Here is an 18,915-nt window from a genome sequence, read left to right as displayed (position 1 = left end):
CCTGGGCCCCAGCACGCTGGCTGTGGGACCCTACACAGATCTATACTTCAGTGCCCTGCTGGTGAAGGTGGAGCAGGGACGGGGAGACACTGAGCCCTAAGCTCTGTCTGGATGGAATGTCCTAGGCTCCCAGTCTGTGAACTAGATGCCCGCTGACTGGCTCACAGACCCCTGAGGCAAGGGTGGGGTCAACAGGACAGGGACAGGGGTGGGGTGCTCTGGCCCTTGTGAGGGCAAAGTGTCCCCCTTCCCTCCAGCCAGGGTCTGGAGGGGGCCTGAGAGGACATGGGGGATGGGGGACTGGTGCCTGGACGATGCAGGGAGGCACTGCCAACTTCACCACCAACACCTCCCAGCCTCCCAGCCTCCCTAAAAGGCTCAGGGCCCAACACTTGTGACATCAAAGCTGAGGACACAGAAATGCGTGAAGCTGTGACCCTTGCCCTTTAAGGCTAGGGTCCATCACCCCCAGTTCTCTTTAGAGTCGGGGTGGAGATTTCCAGAAGGCAGTAGGGAGAGAATGACCATTTTCTGCACAGATGAACAGCCGGCCGTGCTTCGGCATGAATAATGCAGGTCTAACGCTTTCGTGTGTACTTCATCTACCTGCTGGTACAGGTCTCCAGCTATTAGAACAGACAGGAAAATGAAGCCATTATCTGCATTCCGCGAAGGACCGTATGGGTACTCACGGGCACCCAGCCAGGGGGCCCTAACCAAGCCTGTGGGCATGATTCGAAAGCAAGATAAAGTCGTTACACCACATTGGATTAGCATCAGGAAAGGAGGGCCAGGGAGCCAACAGGGCCAGGAACAGAAAAATGCTTTAGCTTAGTTATTTTATCTTCCAGGCTCAGGGCTTCCTTGAGAATCTCCAAAACCACACTTGGACTTGGCCAAATTGTACTCTACCCACAGCTTGTTACTCAATCAGCATACCTGGAAGGCCAGGATGAAAAATTCAGTCCTTTGCAAGATATGTAATAACCTAACAACATACTGTTCTGTGTAAATAGGGAGACCAAATAAGCAAACCCAAAATGATGAAGAATAAATTCATACATTTGTATTTTTCACTTACTTTAATTTCCCAATAGAACAAGCCACTGTGAGCACTACACCTGGCTGGAGGTCTTGACAGGGCACCCAGGTCTATCATGAGACAGAGGCTTGTCTCAGCCGGCCCAAGGAGCTCCAGGGACCTCTCCTGGCACCCAGAGCCCTTCCACATGGGACAGCAAAGGCTGCTAAGATAAGGGACAGCTCCTTACTAGATAAGACCCTAATAGAAGGGATGAGCAGTTCAAAACAAAGTGAGAGGCGTAAGCACAAGCTGGTTATCAGCCTCAAGGACAGAGAACATCATTTTCAGAATGAAATTAAAATAACCTGGAGTTTTCAGATCTTATTAACTGTGCAGCTAGAACACACCTCGAAATAGAGTAACGGGGGAACTATGCAAAATCACTTCCTAACCACTAATATCGATCGGGGTTTCCCTTTTTTTTTTTCTTACATCCTCACACAAGGATATTTTTTCCTATTGCTTTTCAGAGAGAGTGGGAGGGAGAGAGAAACACTGATGTGTCTTGAGCCTGACCTGGGGCCAGGGATTGAACCTGCAACCAAGGTACATGTCCTTGACCAGGAATCGAACCCACACCCTTCAGTCTGCAGGCCAACACTCTAACCACTGAGCCAAACCGGCCAGGGCTGGGGTTTTGCCTTAAATTCTGATACAGTTCATGCATTTTTTAAGTACTTCAGAGCTCGACTGCATTGCATTGCGAAGCTGTTTTCCAGAACATTTAATACCCTACTTAAGAGCATAACCCTGCCACCTTCGCTTCCAGGGACAGTTCAAATGGGAAAACATAAACCCATTAACAGCGCTGAAGTCAGCAAGTCAAATGAAGGAACTTTATTTTCTTATTTATGATTTACTCTGGTATTATTTTTCAAGCTATCTCAACTCACCCCTCCTTTCAGTAAACATAGAAGTCTCACGCTCTCCATTAATTTTACTTGAACTTTCAAAATTAATTCTATCAATAAAAAATATCAACACAATATTTTCAACATATATTTATTTATAGTAACCTTGAAATTGACATATTTTCTTCATCATACAATATTTTTAAAGAATGCTGAGGACGCTTGCTCACCAACAGCACAGTGAGAGTCACTGTGAGACAGAGGGACCTGCTGCTTTTTGCACAGTTAGACGTGAAGGGGAAAGAGCAGGAGAGCTAATGTACGTAATGGAAGAAATCAGGTAACACCTGGAAAAGCATGCCTGCTTGTTTCAATGCAAATAAGGAGATCGTCATCGTGACCTGCAAAGTATGTCTGAGGCCTGAATCAGATCCCTTTTCCAAACCCCTCTTGGAGTTCTCTTTTCACAAATATCGGTGAGGAAGATCTCTCCTCAAAAGCCCACAGATGCGACTCTCCACCAGTGTCAGAGCAGATTGTCTGACTGCATCCGACAGACTGATGCAATGAAACTTCTGAAAAATCACTTACGGGAGCCTTGAGAGTGTCATCAAATCAAAAAAATGAAGCAGTGGTTTTAACATTTTTAAACTGGCTATAAATGTGTGGACTATAACAGTGGTTTTGTAATCCCTTGAGCTATCCATTTCAGTGTACTCAGAGTTTCAAGTTTTTCACCAAATATGCCATGCTCCAACTAAAAACTGTTCCTAAGTGCAAAGGAGTTGGTCTTTCCCCTGGCATTCCCCGAAGAGGGCCGCTCTGTCTTCTCACTCACAGACTTGGCAGATGTATTCATCTCTGATGACCCACCCAAGGATGAGCCCTGGAATCAGCATTCACTGGCTGACAGAGAAAGGAGCATCCCCTTATGCTGGGCACACCCTTTTGGAGGCAACGAACCACCTCACTGGTAAGGACTGAGGTCTTCTCCTAGATTACTGAGCAGATCTGGAAACCAATGTTTTCTAATTCGGCCCCAAAATAGAGTTGTATGTTTTTTCCCATTGATTCGGTCCACTAGCTTCCAAGAATGCTGACGCCATTGCAAAGCCCTCTCGGAGGTCTTCCTCGAGAAAACAGTGCGGTCTGTTTTTCTCCTACCATGGCTTCAGGTACAGATCACACCAGACCAGGTGAACACAGGTCGGTCATCACAGCAACAGCACGTGTGATGTCTGGCCAACGGCTGCACTGGAGACGCAACAGCTTTAACTGAGTCATCGACGCGGCCCATCGCACTGGCCTGAGAGTTGGACAACGACACGGGCTGGAATTTCTTCTCCACCTCCTCTCCAAAGAAGTTTTGACAGATGTAAAAATGCTGATTTTCATGAGAATATATTTAATAAGGACTTTTTTCTTAGCCCTGGCTAGCGTGGCTCAGTTGGTTGAGTGTCCTCCTGTGCACCAAGAGGTTGCCAGTTCAATTCCTGGTCGGGGCACATGCCCAGGGTTCGAGTTCCATCCCCAGTACAGGGCGTGCAGGAGGCAGCCAATCGATGTTTCTCTCTCTCTCCCTCTCAAAAATCAATTTTAAAAAAAAGCACGTATTTTTTAAAAAGAAGAGATTAATATAAAATGTTCCCAGCTTTTGTGGATTTCTAGTAATGTGGTCCAGTTCCATCCGATCTCGTGTAGAAGACAAATTTTTTCAGAGAAAAAAAGAAACTTCGCCATTTTTTTAAATAAGGCTTTCATGAGTCCTTGCTAAATGACATAATTACTCAGCCTTTTGAAATATATACAATATGTACCTTACTCTTTACAATATACGTTCGTGAATCCATATGTGACAAATGCCTCATCAAATTATCTATCTTCTGCATTGGTCCAGGAATTCCAAAGCTCATTGGCTAGTCCTGCAAAGTGAAGAAGATGCTGACGCTGGGCCTTGGAGGCTGAGCCGCTCCAACATCCAGTCATGGGAGCAGACCTATTGATCATTTCATGCATCCTAATTTATACAAAAATATAAATATACATTTTTTTAACAATTTCTTTTTAGGATATGCATCCATAAATTGTCTAATTTTGACATTTTCCTCTGTGCTCCTAAAAAAACAGAAACATTTCACCCTGGCGAGTGTGGCTCAGTTGGCTGAGAGGTCACTAGTTCGATTCCCAGTCAGGGCACATGCCCGGGTTTCGGGCTCGATCCCCAGTAGGGAGCATGCAAGAGGCAGCCAATTGATGCTTCTCTTTCATCAATGTTTCTCTCTCTCCCTCTTCCTTTCTCTTCCTCTAAAAAATCAATAAAAACATATTTTTTTAAAAAACAAACATTTCAGCATTGCCTTTACTTTACTTGAGGTACCACATCGCTACTCTTGCCTCAGGGGGGCCCATCGGGGCAGCTCGCACTGTTGCAGAGACCAGATTAAAAGGCCCTGTGTTCACCTCCCCACACCGGCGTCAGCGTCACGTGGCGGAGCACGAACAGTGAAGTCCATTATTTCCTGTAATTATGGTCTCACTTCACACCTTCTGCTCTTGAGTATGAGAAAGAGAACTCTTTTCCCCTTCCCCAACAATGAAAATATTCCGCGATCACTTGTGAAAAAGCTAAACAGACCAGTTTCTCCATGGCCTTTCTTAACCACACAATTTATTTTATTTTCCACCAGAATACAATTAACATACCATCTAATTTATTTTTCTCATTTAGTACAGGCCTTATTTTCTAAAGCAGTGTTGTAACTCAAATTTAATACATGCTATGAACTGTAATCATCATTAGGCTGATACATTTTATAATATTTTGCCAAGATTATGTCTCTTCTGGATGTAATTCCATTTTCCCCACTTAGCACCCTCAGACCGGTCATCAGTCTTCAACTTCTGCGACTTGAGGAGGCAGCGTCTTAATTGAAATGCCTGGGCAATCTTATTGGCACAAGGACAAAGTGGCACAATGACCTACCTCCTTGGAAAATTAAATACATTAGCCATTCACAAAGGGCCACATTCACACGCTTAAAAGTCTCAGAACTTGTGAGTGCATGGGGTCAGGGCTCAGGGAAAATTGCTCACATTCTCTCTCTTGCCACAACTGCACATACTCTAATTCCCTCCCCCTGAAAGTAAAAGCACTTTTTTTGAACAGCTCATACTCTTGACCTTCAGATTGGCCAGTATAGATTCACCTTCTAAAGAGGAGTCATGCCCAGCTGGTGTTGCTCAGTGGTTGAGTGTCAACCCATGAACTAAGAGGTCTCTGGTTCAATTCCCAGTCAAGGCACAAACCTTTGTTGCAGGCTCGATGCCTGGCCCAGGTCAGAACACGTGTGGGAGGCGACCAATTGATGTGTCTCTCTCACATTGATGTTTCTTTCTCTCTCTCTCTCTCTCTCTCTCTCCCCCCCCTCCCCCCACTCTCTCTGAAAAAGCAATGGAGGATTTCAAATCCTGTAAGAACTGGGTAAGTCGAAGATGTGAGATGGCGGCGGACTGAGTGGGAGCTGCACTGACACTCTCCCGGGACCAATCTGGAATTACAACTAAAACATGGAAAAACTATCCTGAAAACCAACTGAAGACGAGCTGGAGGGCACCCTCATAACCAAGGAGGAAAAGTGGAGACCACACAGAGACTGGTAGGAAGTGCGGGTGCGAGAGGGCTGGCTGGGCTCCCACAGGCAGCAGCTGAAGGTCCCGAGGGAGATCTCAGCTGTGGGGGTTCCCACTGAGGACTCTGGGGCCTAAACCCCAGGCTGGGCTCCCACAGGCAGCAGCTGAAGGTCCCGAGGGAGATCTCAGCTGTAGGGATTCCCACTGAGGATTCTGGGGCCTAAACCCCAGCTGGGGTAGCAATACTCATATCAGACAAAATAGACTTCAAAATGAAGACCATAATGAGAGACAAGGTCATTACATAATACTAAAGGGATCAATCCAACAAGAGGATATAACCCTGATAAACATATATGTACCCAATACAGGAGCACCTAAATTTATTTAAAAATTTCTAGAGGAATTTAAGGGAGAGATTGACAGCAATACAGTCACACTACGGGACTTTAACATCCCACTGACTTCACTGGATAGATCTTCCAGAAAAAAAATCAACAAGGAAACAGTGACCCTAAATGACACATTAGATCAGATGGATTTAATTGACACTTACAGAACATTCTATCCCAAAGCTGCAGACTATACATTCTTCTCAAGTGCACACAGGACATTCTCAAAGACAGACCGCATGTTAGGACACAAAACAAGTCTCTACAAGTTCAAGAAGACTGAAATCATATCAAGCATCTTCTCAGACCACAGCGGCATGAAATTAGAAATCAACTACAATAAAAACACTAAAAAACATTTAAACACATGGAGGCTGAAAAGTATGTTTTAAACAATGAATGGGTTACCAAAGAGATCAAGAAAGAGAAAAAACTTCCTGGAAACAAATGAAAATGAACACACAACTCCAAATCTATGGGACACAATGAAAGCAGTCCTGAGAGGGAAGTTCATAGCACTATAAGTCTACCTTCAAAAAACAAGAAAAACTTCTAATAGACTCTCTAACCCTACAACTTAAAAACTTAGAAAGAGAACAACAAGAAAAGCCCACAGTAAGTAGAAGGAAAGAAATAATAAAGATCAGAGCAGAAATAAATGACATAGAAACTAAAAAAAACAATACAGAAGATCAATGAAACCAAGAGCTACTTCTTTGAAAAGATAAACAAGATTGATGAACATTTAGCCAGACTTATCAAGAAACAGAGAGAGGACCCAAATAAACAAAATCAGAAACGAAAGAGGTGAAATAACAACTGACCCAACAGAAATACAAAGGATTGTAAGAAAATACTATGAGCAACTATATGCCACCAAGCTGGACAACCTGGATGAAATGGATAAATTCCTAGAAAAATACAACCTTCCAAAACTCAATCAGGAAGAGTCAGAAAGCCTGAATAGGCCAATAACTGCTGATGAAGCTGAAACAGTAATCAAAGGAATCCCAGCATACAAAAGCCCTGGCCTGGATGGCTTCATAGGGAAGTTTTACCAAACATTCAAAGAAGAATTAACACCTATCCTCCTCAAACTATTTCCAAAAATCCAAGAGGAAGGAACACTTCCAAACTCTTTTTACAAGGCCAGCATTAGCCTAATTCCAAAACCAGATAAAGACACTACAAAGAAAGAGAATTACAGGCCAATATCCCTGATGAACACAGATGCTAAAATCCTCAACAAAATATTAGCAAATTGAATCCAGCAATATATTAAAAAGATCATACACCACAACCAAGTGGGATTTATTCCAGGGATGCAACGCTGGCACAATATTCACAAATCAATAAATGTGATACATCACATAAACAAATTGAAAGACAAAAATCACATGATCATATCAATAAGTGGAGAAAAAGCATTCAATAAAATCCAACACCCATTTTTGATAAAAACTCTCAGCAAAGTGGGAATAGAGAGATCATACCTTAACATAATAAAGGCCATATATGACAAACCTACAGCCAACATCATACTCAATGGGCAAAAACTAAAACCATTTCCCCTAAGAACAGGAACAAGACAGGGGTGTCCACTTTCACCATTCTTATTCAACATAGTACTAGAAGTCCTAGCCACAGCGATCGGACAAGAAGAAAACATAAAAGGCATCCAAATTGGAAAGGAGGAAACAAAACTGTCATTATTTGCAAATGACATGATATTGTACATACAGAATCCTAAAGACTCCACCAAAAAACTACTAGATTTGAATTCATTGAATTCAGCAAGGTAGCAGGATACAAAATTAACACCCAGAAATCGATGGCATTTTTATACACCAATAATGAACTCTCAGAAAGAAAAACTAAAAAAATCCCATTTACCACTGCAACTAAAAAAATAAGATACCTAGGAATAAACTTAACCAAAGATGTAAAAGACCTTTACTCGGAAAACTACAGGACACTGAAAAAAAAAAAAATAGAGGAAGATATAAACAAATGGAAAAATATACAATGTTCACGGATTGGAAGAGTTAATATCATTAAAATGTCCACAGTACCCAAAGCAACCTATAAATTCAATGCAATCCCTATTTAAATAACAACAGCATATTTCACAGATCTACAACAAACACTTCAAAAATTTATATGGAACCAAAAAAGACCCTGAATAGCCACTGCAATCTTGAGAAAGAACAACGAAGTTGGAGGGATCATAATACCAGATATCAAGTTATACTACAAAGCCACTGTAATCAAAACAGCCTGTTACTGGCATAAGAACAGACATATAGATCAGTGGAACAGAACAGAGAACTCAGAAACTGACCCATGACATTATGGTCCATTAATATTTTACAAAGGAGGCAAGAACATACAATGGAGTAAAGGCAGTCTTTTCAATAAATGATGTTGGGAAAGTTGTACAGTTACATGCAAAAAAATGAAACTAGACCACCAACTTACACCATACACAAAAGTAAATTTAAAATGGATAAAAGACTTAACTATAAGACATGAAACCATAAAAATCCTAGAGGAAAACACAGGCAGCAAAATCTCAGACATCTCTCATAGCAATATGTTTGCTGATACATCTCCTAGGGCAAGAGAAACTAAGGAGAAAATAAACACATGGGACTGCATCAAAATAAAAAGCTTCTGCACAGCAAAGGAAACCATCAACAAAACGAAAAGGGAGCCCACTGTATGGGAGAACATACTTGCCAATGACACATCGGATAAAGGGTTAACATCCAAAATATATAAGGAACTCATACAACTTAACAAAAGGAAGGCAAACAATCCAATTAAAAATGGGCAAAGGACCTGAATAGACACTTCTCCAAAGAGGACACATAGATGGCCAAGAGACATATAAAAAAATGTTCAACGTCACTAATCATCAGAGATGCAAATTAAAAACACAGTGAGGTATCAGTATCACTTCACACCTGTCAGAATGGGACCATCAACAAATCAACAAACTACAAATGCTGGCGAGGGTGTGGAGAAAGGGGAGCCCTGGTACACTGCTGGTGGAAATGCAGACTGGTGCAGCCACTATGGAAAGCAGTATGGAGGTTCCTCAAAAGATTAAAAATTGACCTGCCATTTGACCCAGTGATCCCACTTCTAGGAATATATCCTAAGAAACCCGAAACACCAATCAGAAAGAATATATGCACCCCTATGTTCATAGCAGCACAGTTTACAATAGCTAAGATCTGGAAACAGCCCAAGTGTCCATCAGTAGGTGAGTAGATAAAAAGCTGTGGGACATTCACACCATGGAATACCATGCAGCTGTAAAAAAGGATGTTTTATCCTTTGGCACAGCGTGGAAGGAACTAGAAAGTATTATGCTAAGTGAAATAAGCCAGTCAGAGAAAGACAAATACCACATGATCTCACTTATATGTGGAATATAATAAACAAAATAAACTGATGAACAGAGTGGATACCACATGATCTCACTTATATGTGGAATATAATAAACAAAATAAACTGATGAACAGAGTGGATTCAGAGACATAGAAGCATAATACAGACTGAGGGATCTCAGAGGGAAGGTGGGTGGGGAGAGATTACTCAAAGAACTTATATGTCTATAACCATAACCCATGGACACAGACATTGGTATGGGGAAAGCCTGGGGGTGGGATAGATGCAGGGTAGAGGGGATCAATGGGGATAAAAAGGTGTCATCTGAAATATTTTCAACAATAAAGATAAAGAAACTTTAAAAAAAAAAAACAATGGAAAAATATCCTCAAGTTAAGGATTAAAAAAACCCAAAAACATAAAAATGACACAGTGATAACCAGCAAATTTACTTCTGAATGCAACAGGGAAACACACATGCGCTCAAGATCAGAACGAAGCCGTAAGAGGGAAAAGTTACCAATCCTGGCAAAGCCTCTCATTTATCACAGCAGGCCTGGTCTCCGAAGTTCATTCTAAATGCTTTACTACAATGAAACTGACACACCTCTACTGGAAATATCTTTGAGCTGAGTAAGGTGATTCATAAAAACTTTTTTATAGCTAGCTGGAAATTAATAAAACTTGAAATGCATTATTGTTCACTGTTTAGACTTAACCCTGAGATTTTAATACGAGAGGGAAGCTTTTCTGAGACGGAGGCCAACGTCGAACTTTTCTGAACATTCTACAGACCCCATCCCAATACTCTCTATGTATTGGGTGCTCAGTGCCTTGTCACTGCAGAAGAAAATCCCATGACACCCCACAAGACCTGGGGTCTGCCAGCCCCTGGACCTCAGCTCCTGCCACACCTTCTATTCCATTGGGACTCATCAAGCCCCAGGTCCCTGGCTTTCTTTTCTGTTCCTCCAGGGAGTCAAGCTGATTTCCATCTGCTCCTCCTTCATTCATTGTTGGCCAGCTTCGCATCATCAGTCAAGAGCTATGGGATAAGAGGCCTTACAGAGCAGTCACTCAATGTACCATCTCCCTGCCTGGGTCCAGGTCCTAGCTCTATCGCTTACTAACTAGGTGTTCTTGGAGAAGTACTTGTCTTTCTGTTCCTCAACTTTTTCATTTGGGTAAAATAATACAGGTGCAAATAGTATAGGTGTCTTAAAGATGAGTCAATAAAAAATAAAGCACTTAGAAAATAGTAAATGATCAATAAACACAGGCTATGATCTTGTCTCTCCCCACCACTCTATCATCTGCTTAATTTTTACAGCACTTAAAACTACCTTCATTTTCTTTGTTTAATTTTTGAAATGTCTGCTTCCCCACTAGAATGAAGCTCCAAAAGCACAAGGACTCATTTTTCATGTCAGTTCCCAGAACAAATCCCCCAGAAAATAGTAGGTGCTCCAGTTGTTGAATGAATCAATATCTCTAATTCGAAAAGTTTTGCAACATTTGTTAAACAATCCCAGCCATCGGCCTAGGAATATCACTCAATTTTAAGTCGACTTTGGGGAAGAGCATACAAAATATTTTGGAATATATACATTTAAAAAATTAATTCTGTCTTAAAATTTTACCACTTAGAGAAACCACTTTAAGAGAGCAACTCTTTCTGAGAAAAACAATAAAGATACTGGAATAGAATAGTGGAATAAAATATCGATGCTCACATGTTCTAAGCAATTTGATAATGTAAAATATAAGTTCTGATTTAAAGTCTAAAAACCATTATTTACTCCTAACTATTTAAATATCAAAAGATAAACTGGGAGGGTAAAAGAGCCACTGGAGGGGTCGGACACACTAACCTATGCTCCCTGAGATCTGAAGTTAGGGGAACCCATGGAGATACTGCAGATCTGACTGTGGCTGATGGGTCCTAAAGCCCTTGAGCCCCAGGAGGGAGGAGCACCTGAGCTCACACAAAGGCCTGTGGGTTCAACCCAGCCACAGTGATATCTCCCCTGACAATGGGAAGGTAGCCGTGGTCACACAGGGAGCTCTGACACTGCAGTCATCGCTCCCGCAGCTGTTTCAAGACTCCAGCTGGTGTGCCTGTGTCTCATCCTCTCCGGTCCCATCCGTCACCCTCGCGGGCCCCAGATCCTCATCAGACAAAAGATCAAATCACGTCACCCCTCTCCCGGATTAAAAACCACCAGTAGCTTCTAAATCGTCACACCAGGCCCTAGCCACCCTTTCCACTGTCTTATCACACCACTCTCCCCCACACACCCAAACCAGCCAGTTCCCAAACATGTCAGGACTCCCCAGCCCGGGGGCTTGGCTGTGTCCTTGCCGGGTTGGAAAGCTCTCCTGCTCTGGGTGAACCCCTCGCACCCGGCCTCTGCACAAGGCCTAGCTCAAGGCCTCGTCATCGATGCCTGACGAGAAAGTTCTCTGCCAGTTCACAGGGCAGAACTGTTTCTTGCTCCTCAATGCACTTACCACACTTAGTTGTTGACAGCTTCCCAAGGAAGACGGCCTGCCTCATGGTCTCTAGGACATCAGCAGTGACAGGGACCGGCACTAGCAGGCAATCGGAAAACCGGCACGGGGTTAACTTAACGGGGTTTACTCAAAACATACAGTGCAACTTGCACACATTACTAGGTTTCCTGCCCACATATCCCCTTTGTTGGTTCTGGAAATCAAAGGCCTGACACTTTCCCACATGCCCAGGGTCGGTTACTGCTAAATTGTGAACTTGGCTGTTCCAAGTGAGAACTACTTTTCCTGTTTGAGTTGCTTAATTGCCCGCTTCCTGCTGAATCCAGTAATCATCTTCTTCTTGTCCAACCCCCACCTGAAATTTTTCAGTTGGTTGGAACCACCTACTTGGGAATTACAGGCACAGAGTGCTCACCAGGTCAATACAAATGTTTCAAGTTACAAAACAAAATACTAGCTCCCATCCGGCTGCTGTGCGCTGTGGGCTCGCCTCCACCGCGCCGCTGGGCCACAGGCGGGCCGTGCGCAGACCCCTCCAGGGGAGAGGTGGGGGGCACACCCAGGGGAGCGCACCTCAGAGCCATTCCTCTCCTTCCTTACTGCGGGGATCTAACGGAATGACTTTATTACCCCTCTCTAAGAGACCACCCGGAAAACAATCACATTGTGTAAATAATAATTTACCATTAGAATAATAAAATTGAAACTGGCATCTGCTCACCAGTTACTTAAGAGGACGACTAGAGACTGTTTAACTTGAGTTCAACGAGTGGGAATATAAAGCCTTCAGTAATGTTCATCTGTGTGTCTGATTTTCTGGCTGTTTCACAGACAAGATAATTAGCCCAAATCACAAAACCACATCAAGGTGCCTGATAGTAGTGTAAATGGTACTGTCTGGGGGATCAGTTGAAAGGATGCTGCAAGAATTGTATTACTAATAGCAAAGTATCAAAAAGATGGTGATTCCTGCTTGTGAATGGAAACTGGTCAGACTCAAGGGTATCCCTATATAATGTCACTCACTCTTCAGAGTAGAGTAACAGCCAGGCTCTGAGAACACCCTTGGGGGGCTTTTTGTTTTTCGTTAGTCTTGGGGTTTTTTGTTTTTGTTTTTTGAGCATATGAACTTGACAACACCTCTACTCCAGCTCAAAATAAAAGGCAGTGAGCCAGTCATCAGTGACTCCCAGACTGTGGAATTTCAAAGCTCAATAAAAAAAAAATCTTGCAACAAAAAATTAGGAAACCTTTGCAGCAGACACTGCGGTTTTCTTAGAGAATTTTTATAGTAGATAAACTCTCTCAAACAACTCGGCCTTTTACCATCATTACTGTAGCAAAATTCTAGGAGAGATCCTGAACCCCCAAAAGCTCAAAAGAAAGTTAGCACTTGGATGCCAGCAGGCATCACCCCTGCTGGTTATCTGATGCCCCCCATTTTAGGAGGTAGTCCCTTTGCTTCCCATCGTGGTTCTGACTTAAGGGCTGAAATGAACAATGCAACGGCCGCCCCCACCCGCTGCTGGGCACCTTGAGACACCTAGGCTATCTACCCACCAGGATCTGGGCAACAATCAGCTACCGCAATTTGGAACCCTTACTGCCAAAATATTTTCCTTTGGTTAATATACAGATCACCAATGCCTATGAGTTTACCGACTCTGCTAAAATGAAAAAGAATATCAGCAACTGAAATATTTACACATCAGATAATACTGATACAATGTCTGCCAATTTCAAAACGATGGAGGGGACACGGGAGTATAGACAAAAAAGGATTTGGTCACACGCTGATAAATTCTGAAGCTGGAGAAGAGGTATGGGGGAGGAGTTCAATATACAGTTGGATTATTCCATTTTTCTGTATGTTTGGAATTTGCCAAAATAAAAAGTTAAAGATAGGCGTGACACCAAGATTAAAAGGAAACTATTAAAACGCAGTCTAGAGAGCGCACAGCCGCGGCTCCACGTTTTCTTCCTTCCTCACGTGCCCCAGCACGGGAGCGGGTCGAATCTCAGAGGCATTCATCTTGGCCCCTGTACTAAGGCAGCTTAATTACAGGGACGCCGCTGAGGTTTTTGCTAAAGTCAATAAAAGAGAAAATTAAGGCACCTTTTGAAATTCGGCCCAGGTTACAAAACAAACAATTTGCAAGCTTTACCAGGTGTCCGTCAATTCCATTCAAGGGACGCTTGGTCACGATTTCTGCTACGCAAAAACAGACAAAACACAACGAAAAGTGTTTAATGCTATAAATGCGCCGTCTGCCTCGAGGGGGGCGCATTAGCAAGTAAAAGCGGGTCCTCTGGAGCGAGGCGGCGCAGCCCCCGGGGGCGGGCGGGAGGCGGCAGCACCGGCTTAGCTTTTGAACTTCTGACCTCCCCGGCGTCACGGGAGGATTCCTAAACTTTGGGTCGAGGAAGAAAGCTTTCTTTCTTGAAATCCGTTCCTTAAAACACGACTACTTACTACCCGCGCGTTTAGCCACCGTGCCCAAGGCACAAAACTAAAAAGCTAAAAAGCATGCTCTAAAAGAGATGATAACGCGGTTAAGAAAAGCCTGTAAAGAGGCGCAGCAACGGCCAGCCAGCCAAACTCCGAGCGCGCAGCGAGCGCCGCCTACCCCGCTCTGCTCCCGGATACATTGTTTTCTCTCCTGTTGCGGAGCGGACTTTCCAGCCCTCCGCGCGCCCCTTCCTTCCTCCAACACACATAACGACCCGAAGGCAACGTGCTGGAGGCAGGATGCGGAAAACGAACTCTCTGCAGCTCTGCCCCGCGCAGAAACGCCCGCGCGTAAAAGGCGACCGGCCCCCGCGCCGCCCGGCGCATCCCCGGAAAGGACGGCCCGGGGCGGCCGCGCACCTGAGCCGCCCGCCCCGCGGAGCGCGCGGCCACCTGGGACGCCCGGGCTCCTCGCTCTCGGCTGCTCCGCGGCGCGCACCTCCCGGGGCCCGAGCCGCGCGGGGAGGGTGGCGCTCGCGGGCCCCCGCGCCGCCGCCGCCGCCACCTGGCCAGCCCCCGGCACCGCCCCGCCGCCAGGGAGGCTCCGCGGGCCGGCGGGAGGCGGGGGAGGGGGAGGGGGGAAGCACAAACCCGGGTTTAGGTGCCGGGCACTCCCCCAATCCCGCGCGCGCCGAGGCCGCCGGCCCCTCCCCCGGCCGGGCGCGGAGGTGGAAGGAGGCGCGCGGCCGCCGGGGGGGCCGCCCGGGGAGCCGCCGGGGCTTCCCGGGGCCCGGGGCGCGCGCGGGGCGGGGCGGGGGCCCGCGGCGCCCGGACTCACCGAGGCAGCGGATGTGGAAGCCGGAGGGCGGCCGCAGCGCCCGGCGCGTCCAGCCCTCGCGCAGCGCCTCCAGATGCTCCTCCTTGCCCTGGATCAGCAGGACCTGCTCGTCGATCCAGCCCAGGAAGAAGGTCTCGGCCACCGCGGCCGTGACCTTCTTGTTCCAGAAGTGCTGCATGTTCTCGGCTTTGAAGTCGGCGAAGACCTCGTAGCCGATGCGGTGCCGGGCCAGCTGCCGGGGCTGGGCCGGGGGCGCGGGCGGGGCGGCCTCGGACCTCTCCCCCGCCGGACCCTCCGCGGGGCCCAGGACGATGGCCAGGGAGTGAGGCGCGATCTGCAGAAACTTCTCCATCTTCAGGGGCAGCGGGGCCGCCGCGGGACCCCGCTCACCGCAGCCGCCGCCTCCCGCCGCTCCCGGGGACCGCCGGGGGGGCGTCGCTGCGCGACAAACCGGGAGCGTTAGTGCCCCCGGCCGGGCGGACCGCCCCGCCGCCCTGCGCCCCGCCGCCCTGCGCCCCAGCCGCCCCGGGCGCCCCGCCACCGTGCGCCCCAGCCGCCCGGGCGCCCCGCGCAGCCCGCTGGGGCCGAGATCCGCGCGTTACCTGCAGCTCCGGGCCACCCTCCGGGCGCCGCTCATTTTCCCGCAGCGGCACCCTCGTCTCCCTCGGCGCCCAGCGGCCCTGGCGGGGGGCGGAGACGCGGGAGGGGGCGGGCAGTTGGCGCCCAGCCCCGGGAACCCTCTTGGCTGGACTCGCCCGAGGAATCCCCGCAGTCCGATGTGGGAGGTGTCCAAAGGCAGGGGTGCGTTAGGTGGCGGGGCCCTAGGGAGACAGACGGAGAGGCCCCAGGGGACGGCCGGCGACACGAGGATTCCGGAGCTGCGAGCGTCGCTCCTCCCCACTCTCCACCCCCGCCCGCACCTCCCACCTCCTCCTGGAACAAGTGGATTCGCTGACTGGTTGAAGTGCCCTTGAAGTGGCTTTTTTAAAAACTTAAGTCAACCAGGAAAAAATTGTCGTTAGTTCCTAATCCCAAACTCTGGGGTACCCTCCTCTCGCATCTCCATCACGTACGTGGGTCTACTGTAGAAGAAACTCCGTAATTCCCAGTGTTATCTGCACAACTCCCCGGTGACAAGGGGATGCAGAAATTTATCAGGAAAGTTACAACTGTGCTTTAAAAAGAGGAAACGTCAGCCCAGCTGGTGTGGCTCAGTGGTTGAGCTGGACCTATGAACCAGGAGGTGACGGTGGGGTTCCCTGTCTGGACACATGCCCAGGTTTCTGGCTTGATCCCGAGCAGGGCGCATGCAGGAGACAGCTGGCTGATGATTCTCTCTCCTCATTGATGTTTCTATCTCTCTCTCTCCCTCTCCCTTCCTCTCTCTGAAATCCTATTTTTTTAAAAAGGAAACTTCATTAATCTTGTTTCTGTACCTCGATTCTGTTTTGCTTATATTTCATTGAGAAAGTCTGTACAGGCACACCTCGAAGGTATTGTGGGGTTCGGTTCCAGACCACCACAGTAAAACCAGTATTGCAATAAAGCAATACTGTTTGGTTTCCCCATAAGCGATATTTACACTATACTGTACTGTAGTCAACCCTAGCTTATGTCTAAAAAGAAACAATGTGCATGCCTTCATTTGAAAATACTTTCTTGCTAAAAAATATTAACCATCATCTGAGCCTTCAGTGAGTCCTAATCTTCTTGCTGGTGGAGGGTCCTGCCTCAGTGTTGATGGCTGCTGACTGATCAGGGCTGTGGTTACTGAAGGTTGGGGTAGTTGTGGCAATTTCTTAAAATAAGACAACAGCGAAGCTTGCCACATCCACTGACTCTTCCTTTCCTGAAATGCGATGCTGTTTGATAGCATTTTACCCATGGAAGTTCTTTCACAATTGGAGTCAATCCTCTCAAACCCTGCCGCTGCTTTATCAATTAAGTTTATGTAATATTCTAAATCTTTTATTGTCATCACATGAAAGCAACATTAATCTCGTTGTACATCTCCATGAGAGCTCTTGGGTGACCACGTACATTGTTAATGAGCAGTAATATTTTGAAAGGAAGCTTTGTTTCTGAGCAGTAGATCTCAACGGTAGGCTTAAAATATTAAGGAAACCATATTGTAAACAGATGTGCTGTCATCCAGGCTTTGTCTTTCCATTCATAGAGCACAGGCGGAGTAGAATTAGCATAATTCCTAAGGTCCCTAGGATTGTTGGAGTGGTAAATGAGCATTAGCTTCAACTTAGTGACCAGATGCATTAGCCCCTAACAAGAGAGTCAGCCTGTCCTTGGAAGCCAGGCATTGACTTCTCCTCTCTCGCTATGAAAGTTCTGGATGGCATCTTCTTCCAGTATAAGTGTATTTCATCTACATTGAAAATCTCTTGCTTACTGTAACCACCTTCATTAATTAATTTAACTGGATCTTCTGGATAACTCACTGCAGCTTCTACATCTGGATTACTTGCTGCTTCACCTGCACTTTTATGTTATGGAGACATAAACCTCATGAACCAACCTCTGCTAGCTTCAAACTTTTCTTCTGCAGCTTTCTCACCTCTCTCAGTCTTCAAAGAATTGAAGAAAGGGCCTTGCTGTAGACTGGGCTTTGGCTTAAGGGAATGTTGGGGCTGATCTTCTTTCCAAACCACTAACGCTTTCTCCATATCAGCAATAAAGCTGTTTTGCTTCCTTGTCATTTGCGTGATCGCTGGAGCAGTGCTTTAATTTCCTTCAAGAACTTTTCCTTTGCCTTCACTATTTGGCTGTTTGGCTCATTCTTGGGGTACAAGAGGCCTAGCTTTTGGCCTATGTTGGCTTTCAACATGCCTCCCTCACTAAACTTAATCATTTCTTGCTTTTGATTTAAAGTGAGAGACATGTGACTCTTCCTTTCACTTGAACATGTAGAGGCCATTGTAGGGTTATTAATTGGCCTAATTTCAATATTATGCCTCAGGGGTCAGGGAGGCCTGAGGAGGAGGGGAAAGATGGGGAAATGGCCTGTCAGTGGAGCAGTCAGAAAATACAATTTAAGTTCATTGTTTTATATGGGTCAGGATCCAGGCACAGCCCAAATGGGTGCTTCTGGCTCAAGGTCTCTCATGGAGTTGCAGTCAAGCCAGGGCTGTGATCTCATCTGAAGGCTCGACGGTGTGGATTCACTCCCAAACTCGCTCACGGGGTAACCGGCAGGACTCAGTTCCTTGAGGGTTGTTGGACTGAGGGCCTTAGTGCCTTACTCTCTATAGACCCACACTGTTCCTAGCAATATGAACCTCTTTACAGGGTGGTTCACAGAATGCCCAATGGCTTCCCTTAGATCACCCATCAGAAATCACAGTCTAATCTTGAAAGTGATACTCCAATACCTCTAATGCATTCTGCTTGCTAGAAGAGACTAAAGCAAAACCCCGCTCAAAGGGAGAGGAGTGCACAAAGGTATGAAGACAAGGGGGCTGGGGTAATTTGAAGTCATCCTAGAGGCTATCTACAACATTTATAAGGAACCATGGACATGTTCCATTCTTAAGATGTTTGCAATGAAGTATAAATTACAAGAACAACTGTCAACATCAAAGCTCTCACAGATAGCAAGTTCTTCACACACACACACAAGAAAAAGTACTGATCCTCTGAACAGGAAGGGCCCTCTCAGAGTCTGTACAATGGGAACTCAAAGGGATTAAGATGAGGAGCTACTTTATCGAGTCTTACCACTGTCGTCATCTGCATTATCAACCTCATTA

At 46.1% G+C, this 18,915-nt stretch overlaps 1 protein-coding gene across 4 annotated transcripts in view; it reads right to left on the bottom strand.

Annotated features, from left to right (window-relative positions):
* STOX2 (storkhead box 2) overlaps positions 1 to 15,805 on the bottom strand; it is a gene marked incomplete at its 3' end in the record, with an annotated part of 178,495 nt that extends 162,690 nt beyond the window's left edge. For 2 of the 4 annotated variants that reach the window (XR_013998189.1, XM_081128760.1), the window contains exons 1-2: positions 15,757 to 15,803; positions 15,155 to 15,592 (exon numbers count right to left, since the gene is read on the bottom strand). Coding sequence is in view for 3 of the 4 variants with exons in the window: in XM_081128760.1 (XP_080984886.1) it covers positions 15,155 to 15,506 (352 nt within the window). Of the gene's footprint in view, positions 1 to 15,154; positions 15,611 to 15,756 lie in introns of those variants that run through there. The other 2 variants (XM_081128763.1, XM_081128761.1) reach the window with 2 other exon arrangements.
* Positions 15,806 to 18,915: the final 3,110 nt, after the last annotated feature.

This window comes from Miniopterus schreibersii (genome assembly GCF_964146895.1).
Source record: "Miniopterus schreibersii genome assembly, chromosome: 2".
In the NCBI taxonomy this organism is placed as follows: Eukaryota; Metazoa; Chordata; class Mammalia; order Chiroptera; family Miniopteridae; genus Miniopterus; species Miniopterus schreibersii.
Note: the sequence above shows the minus strand (reverse complement) of the source record. Positions and strands in the feature narration are given on the sequence as shown.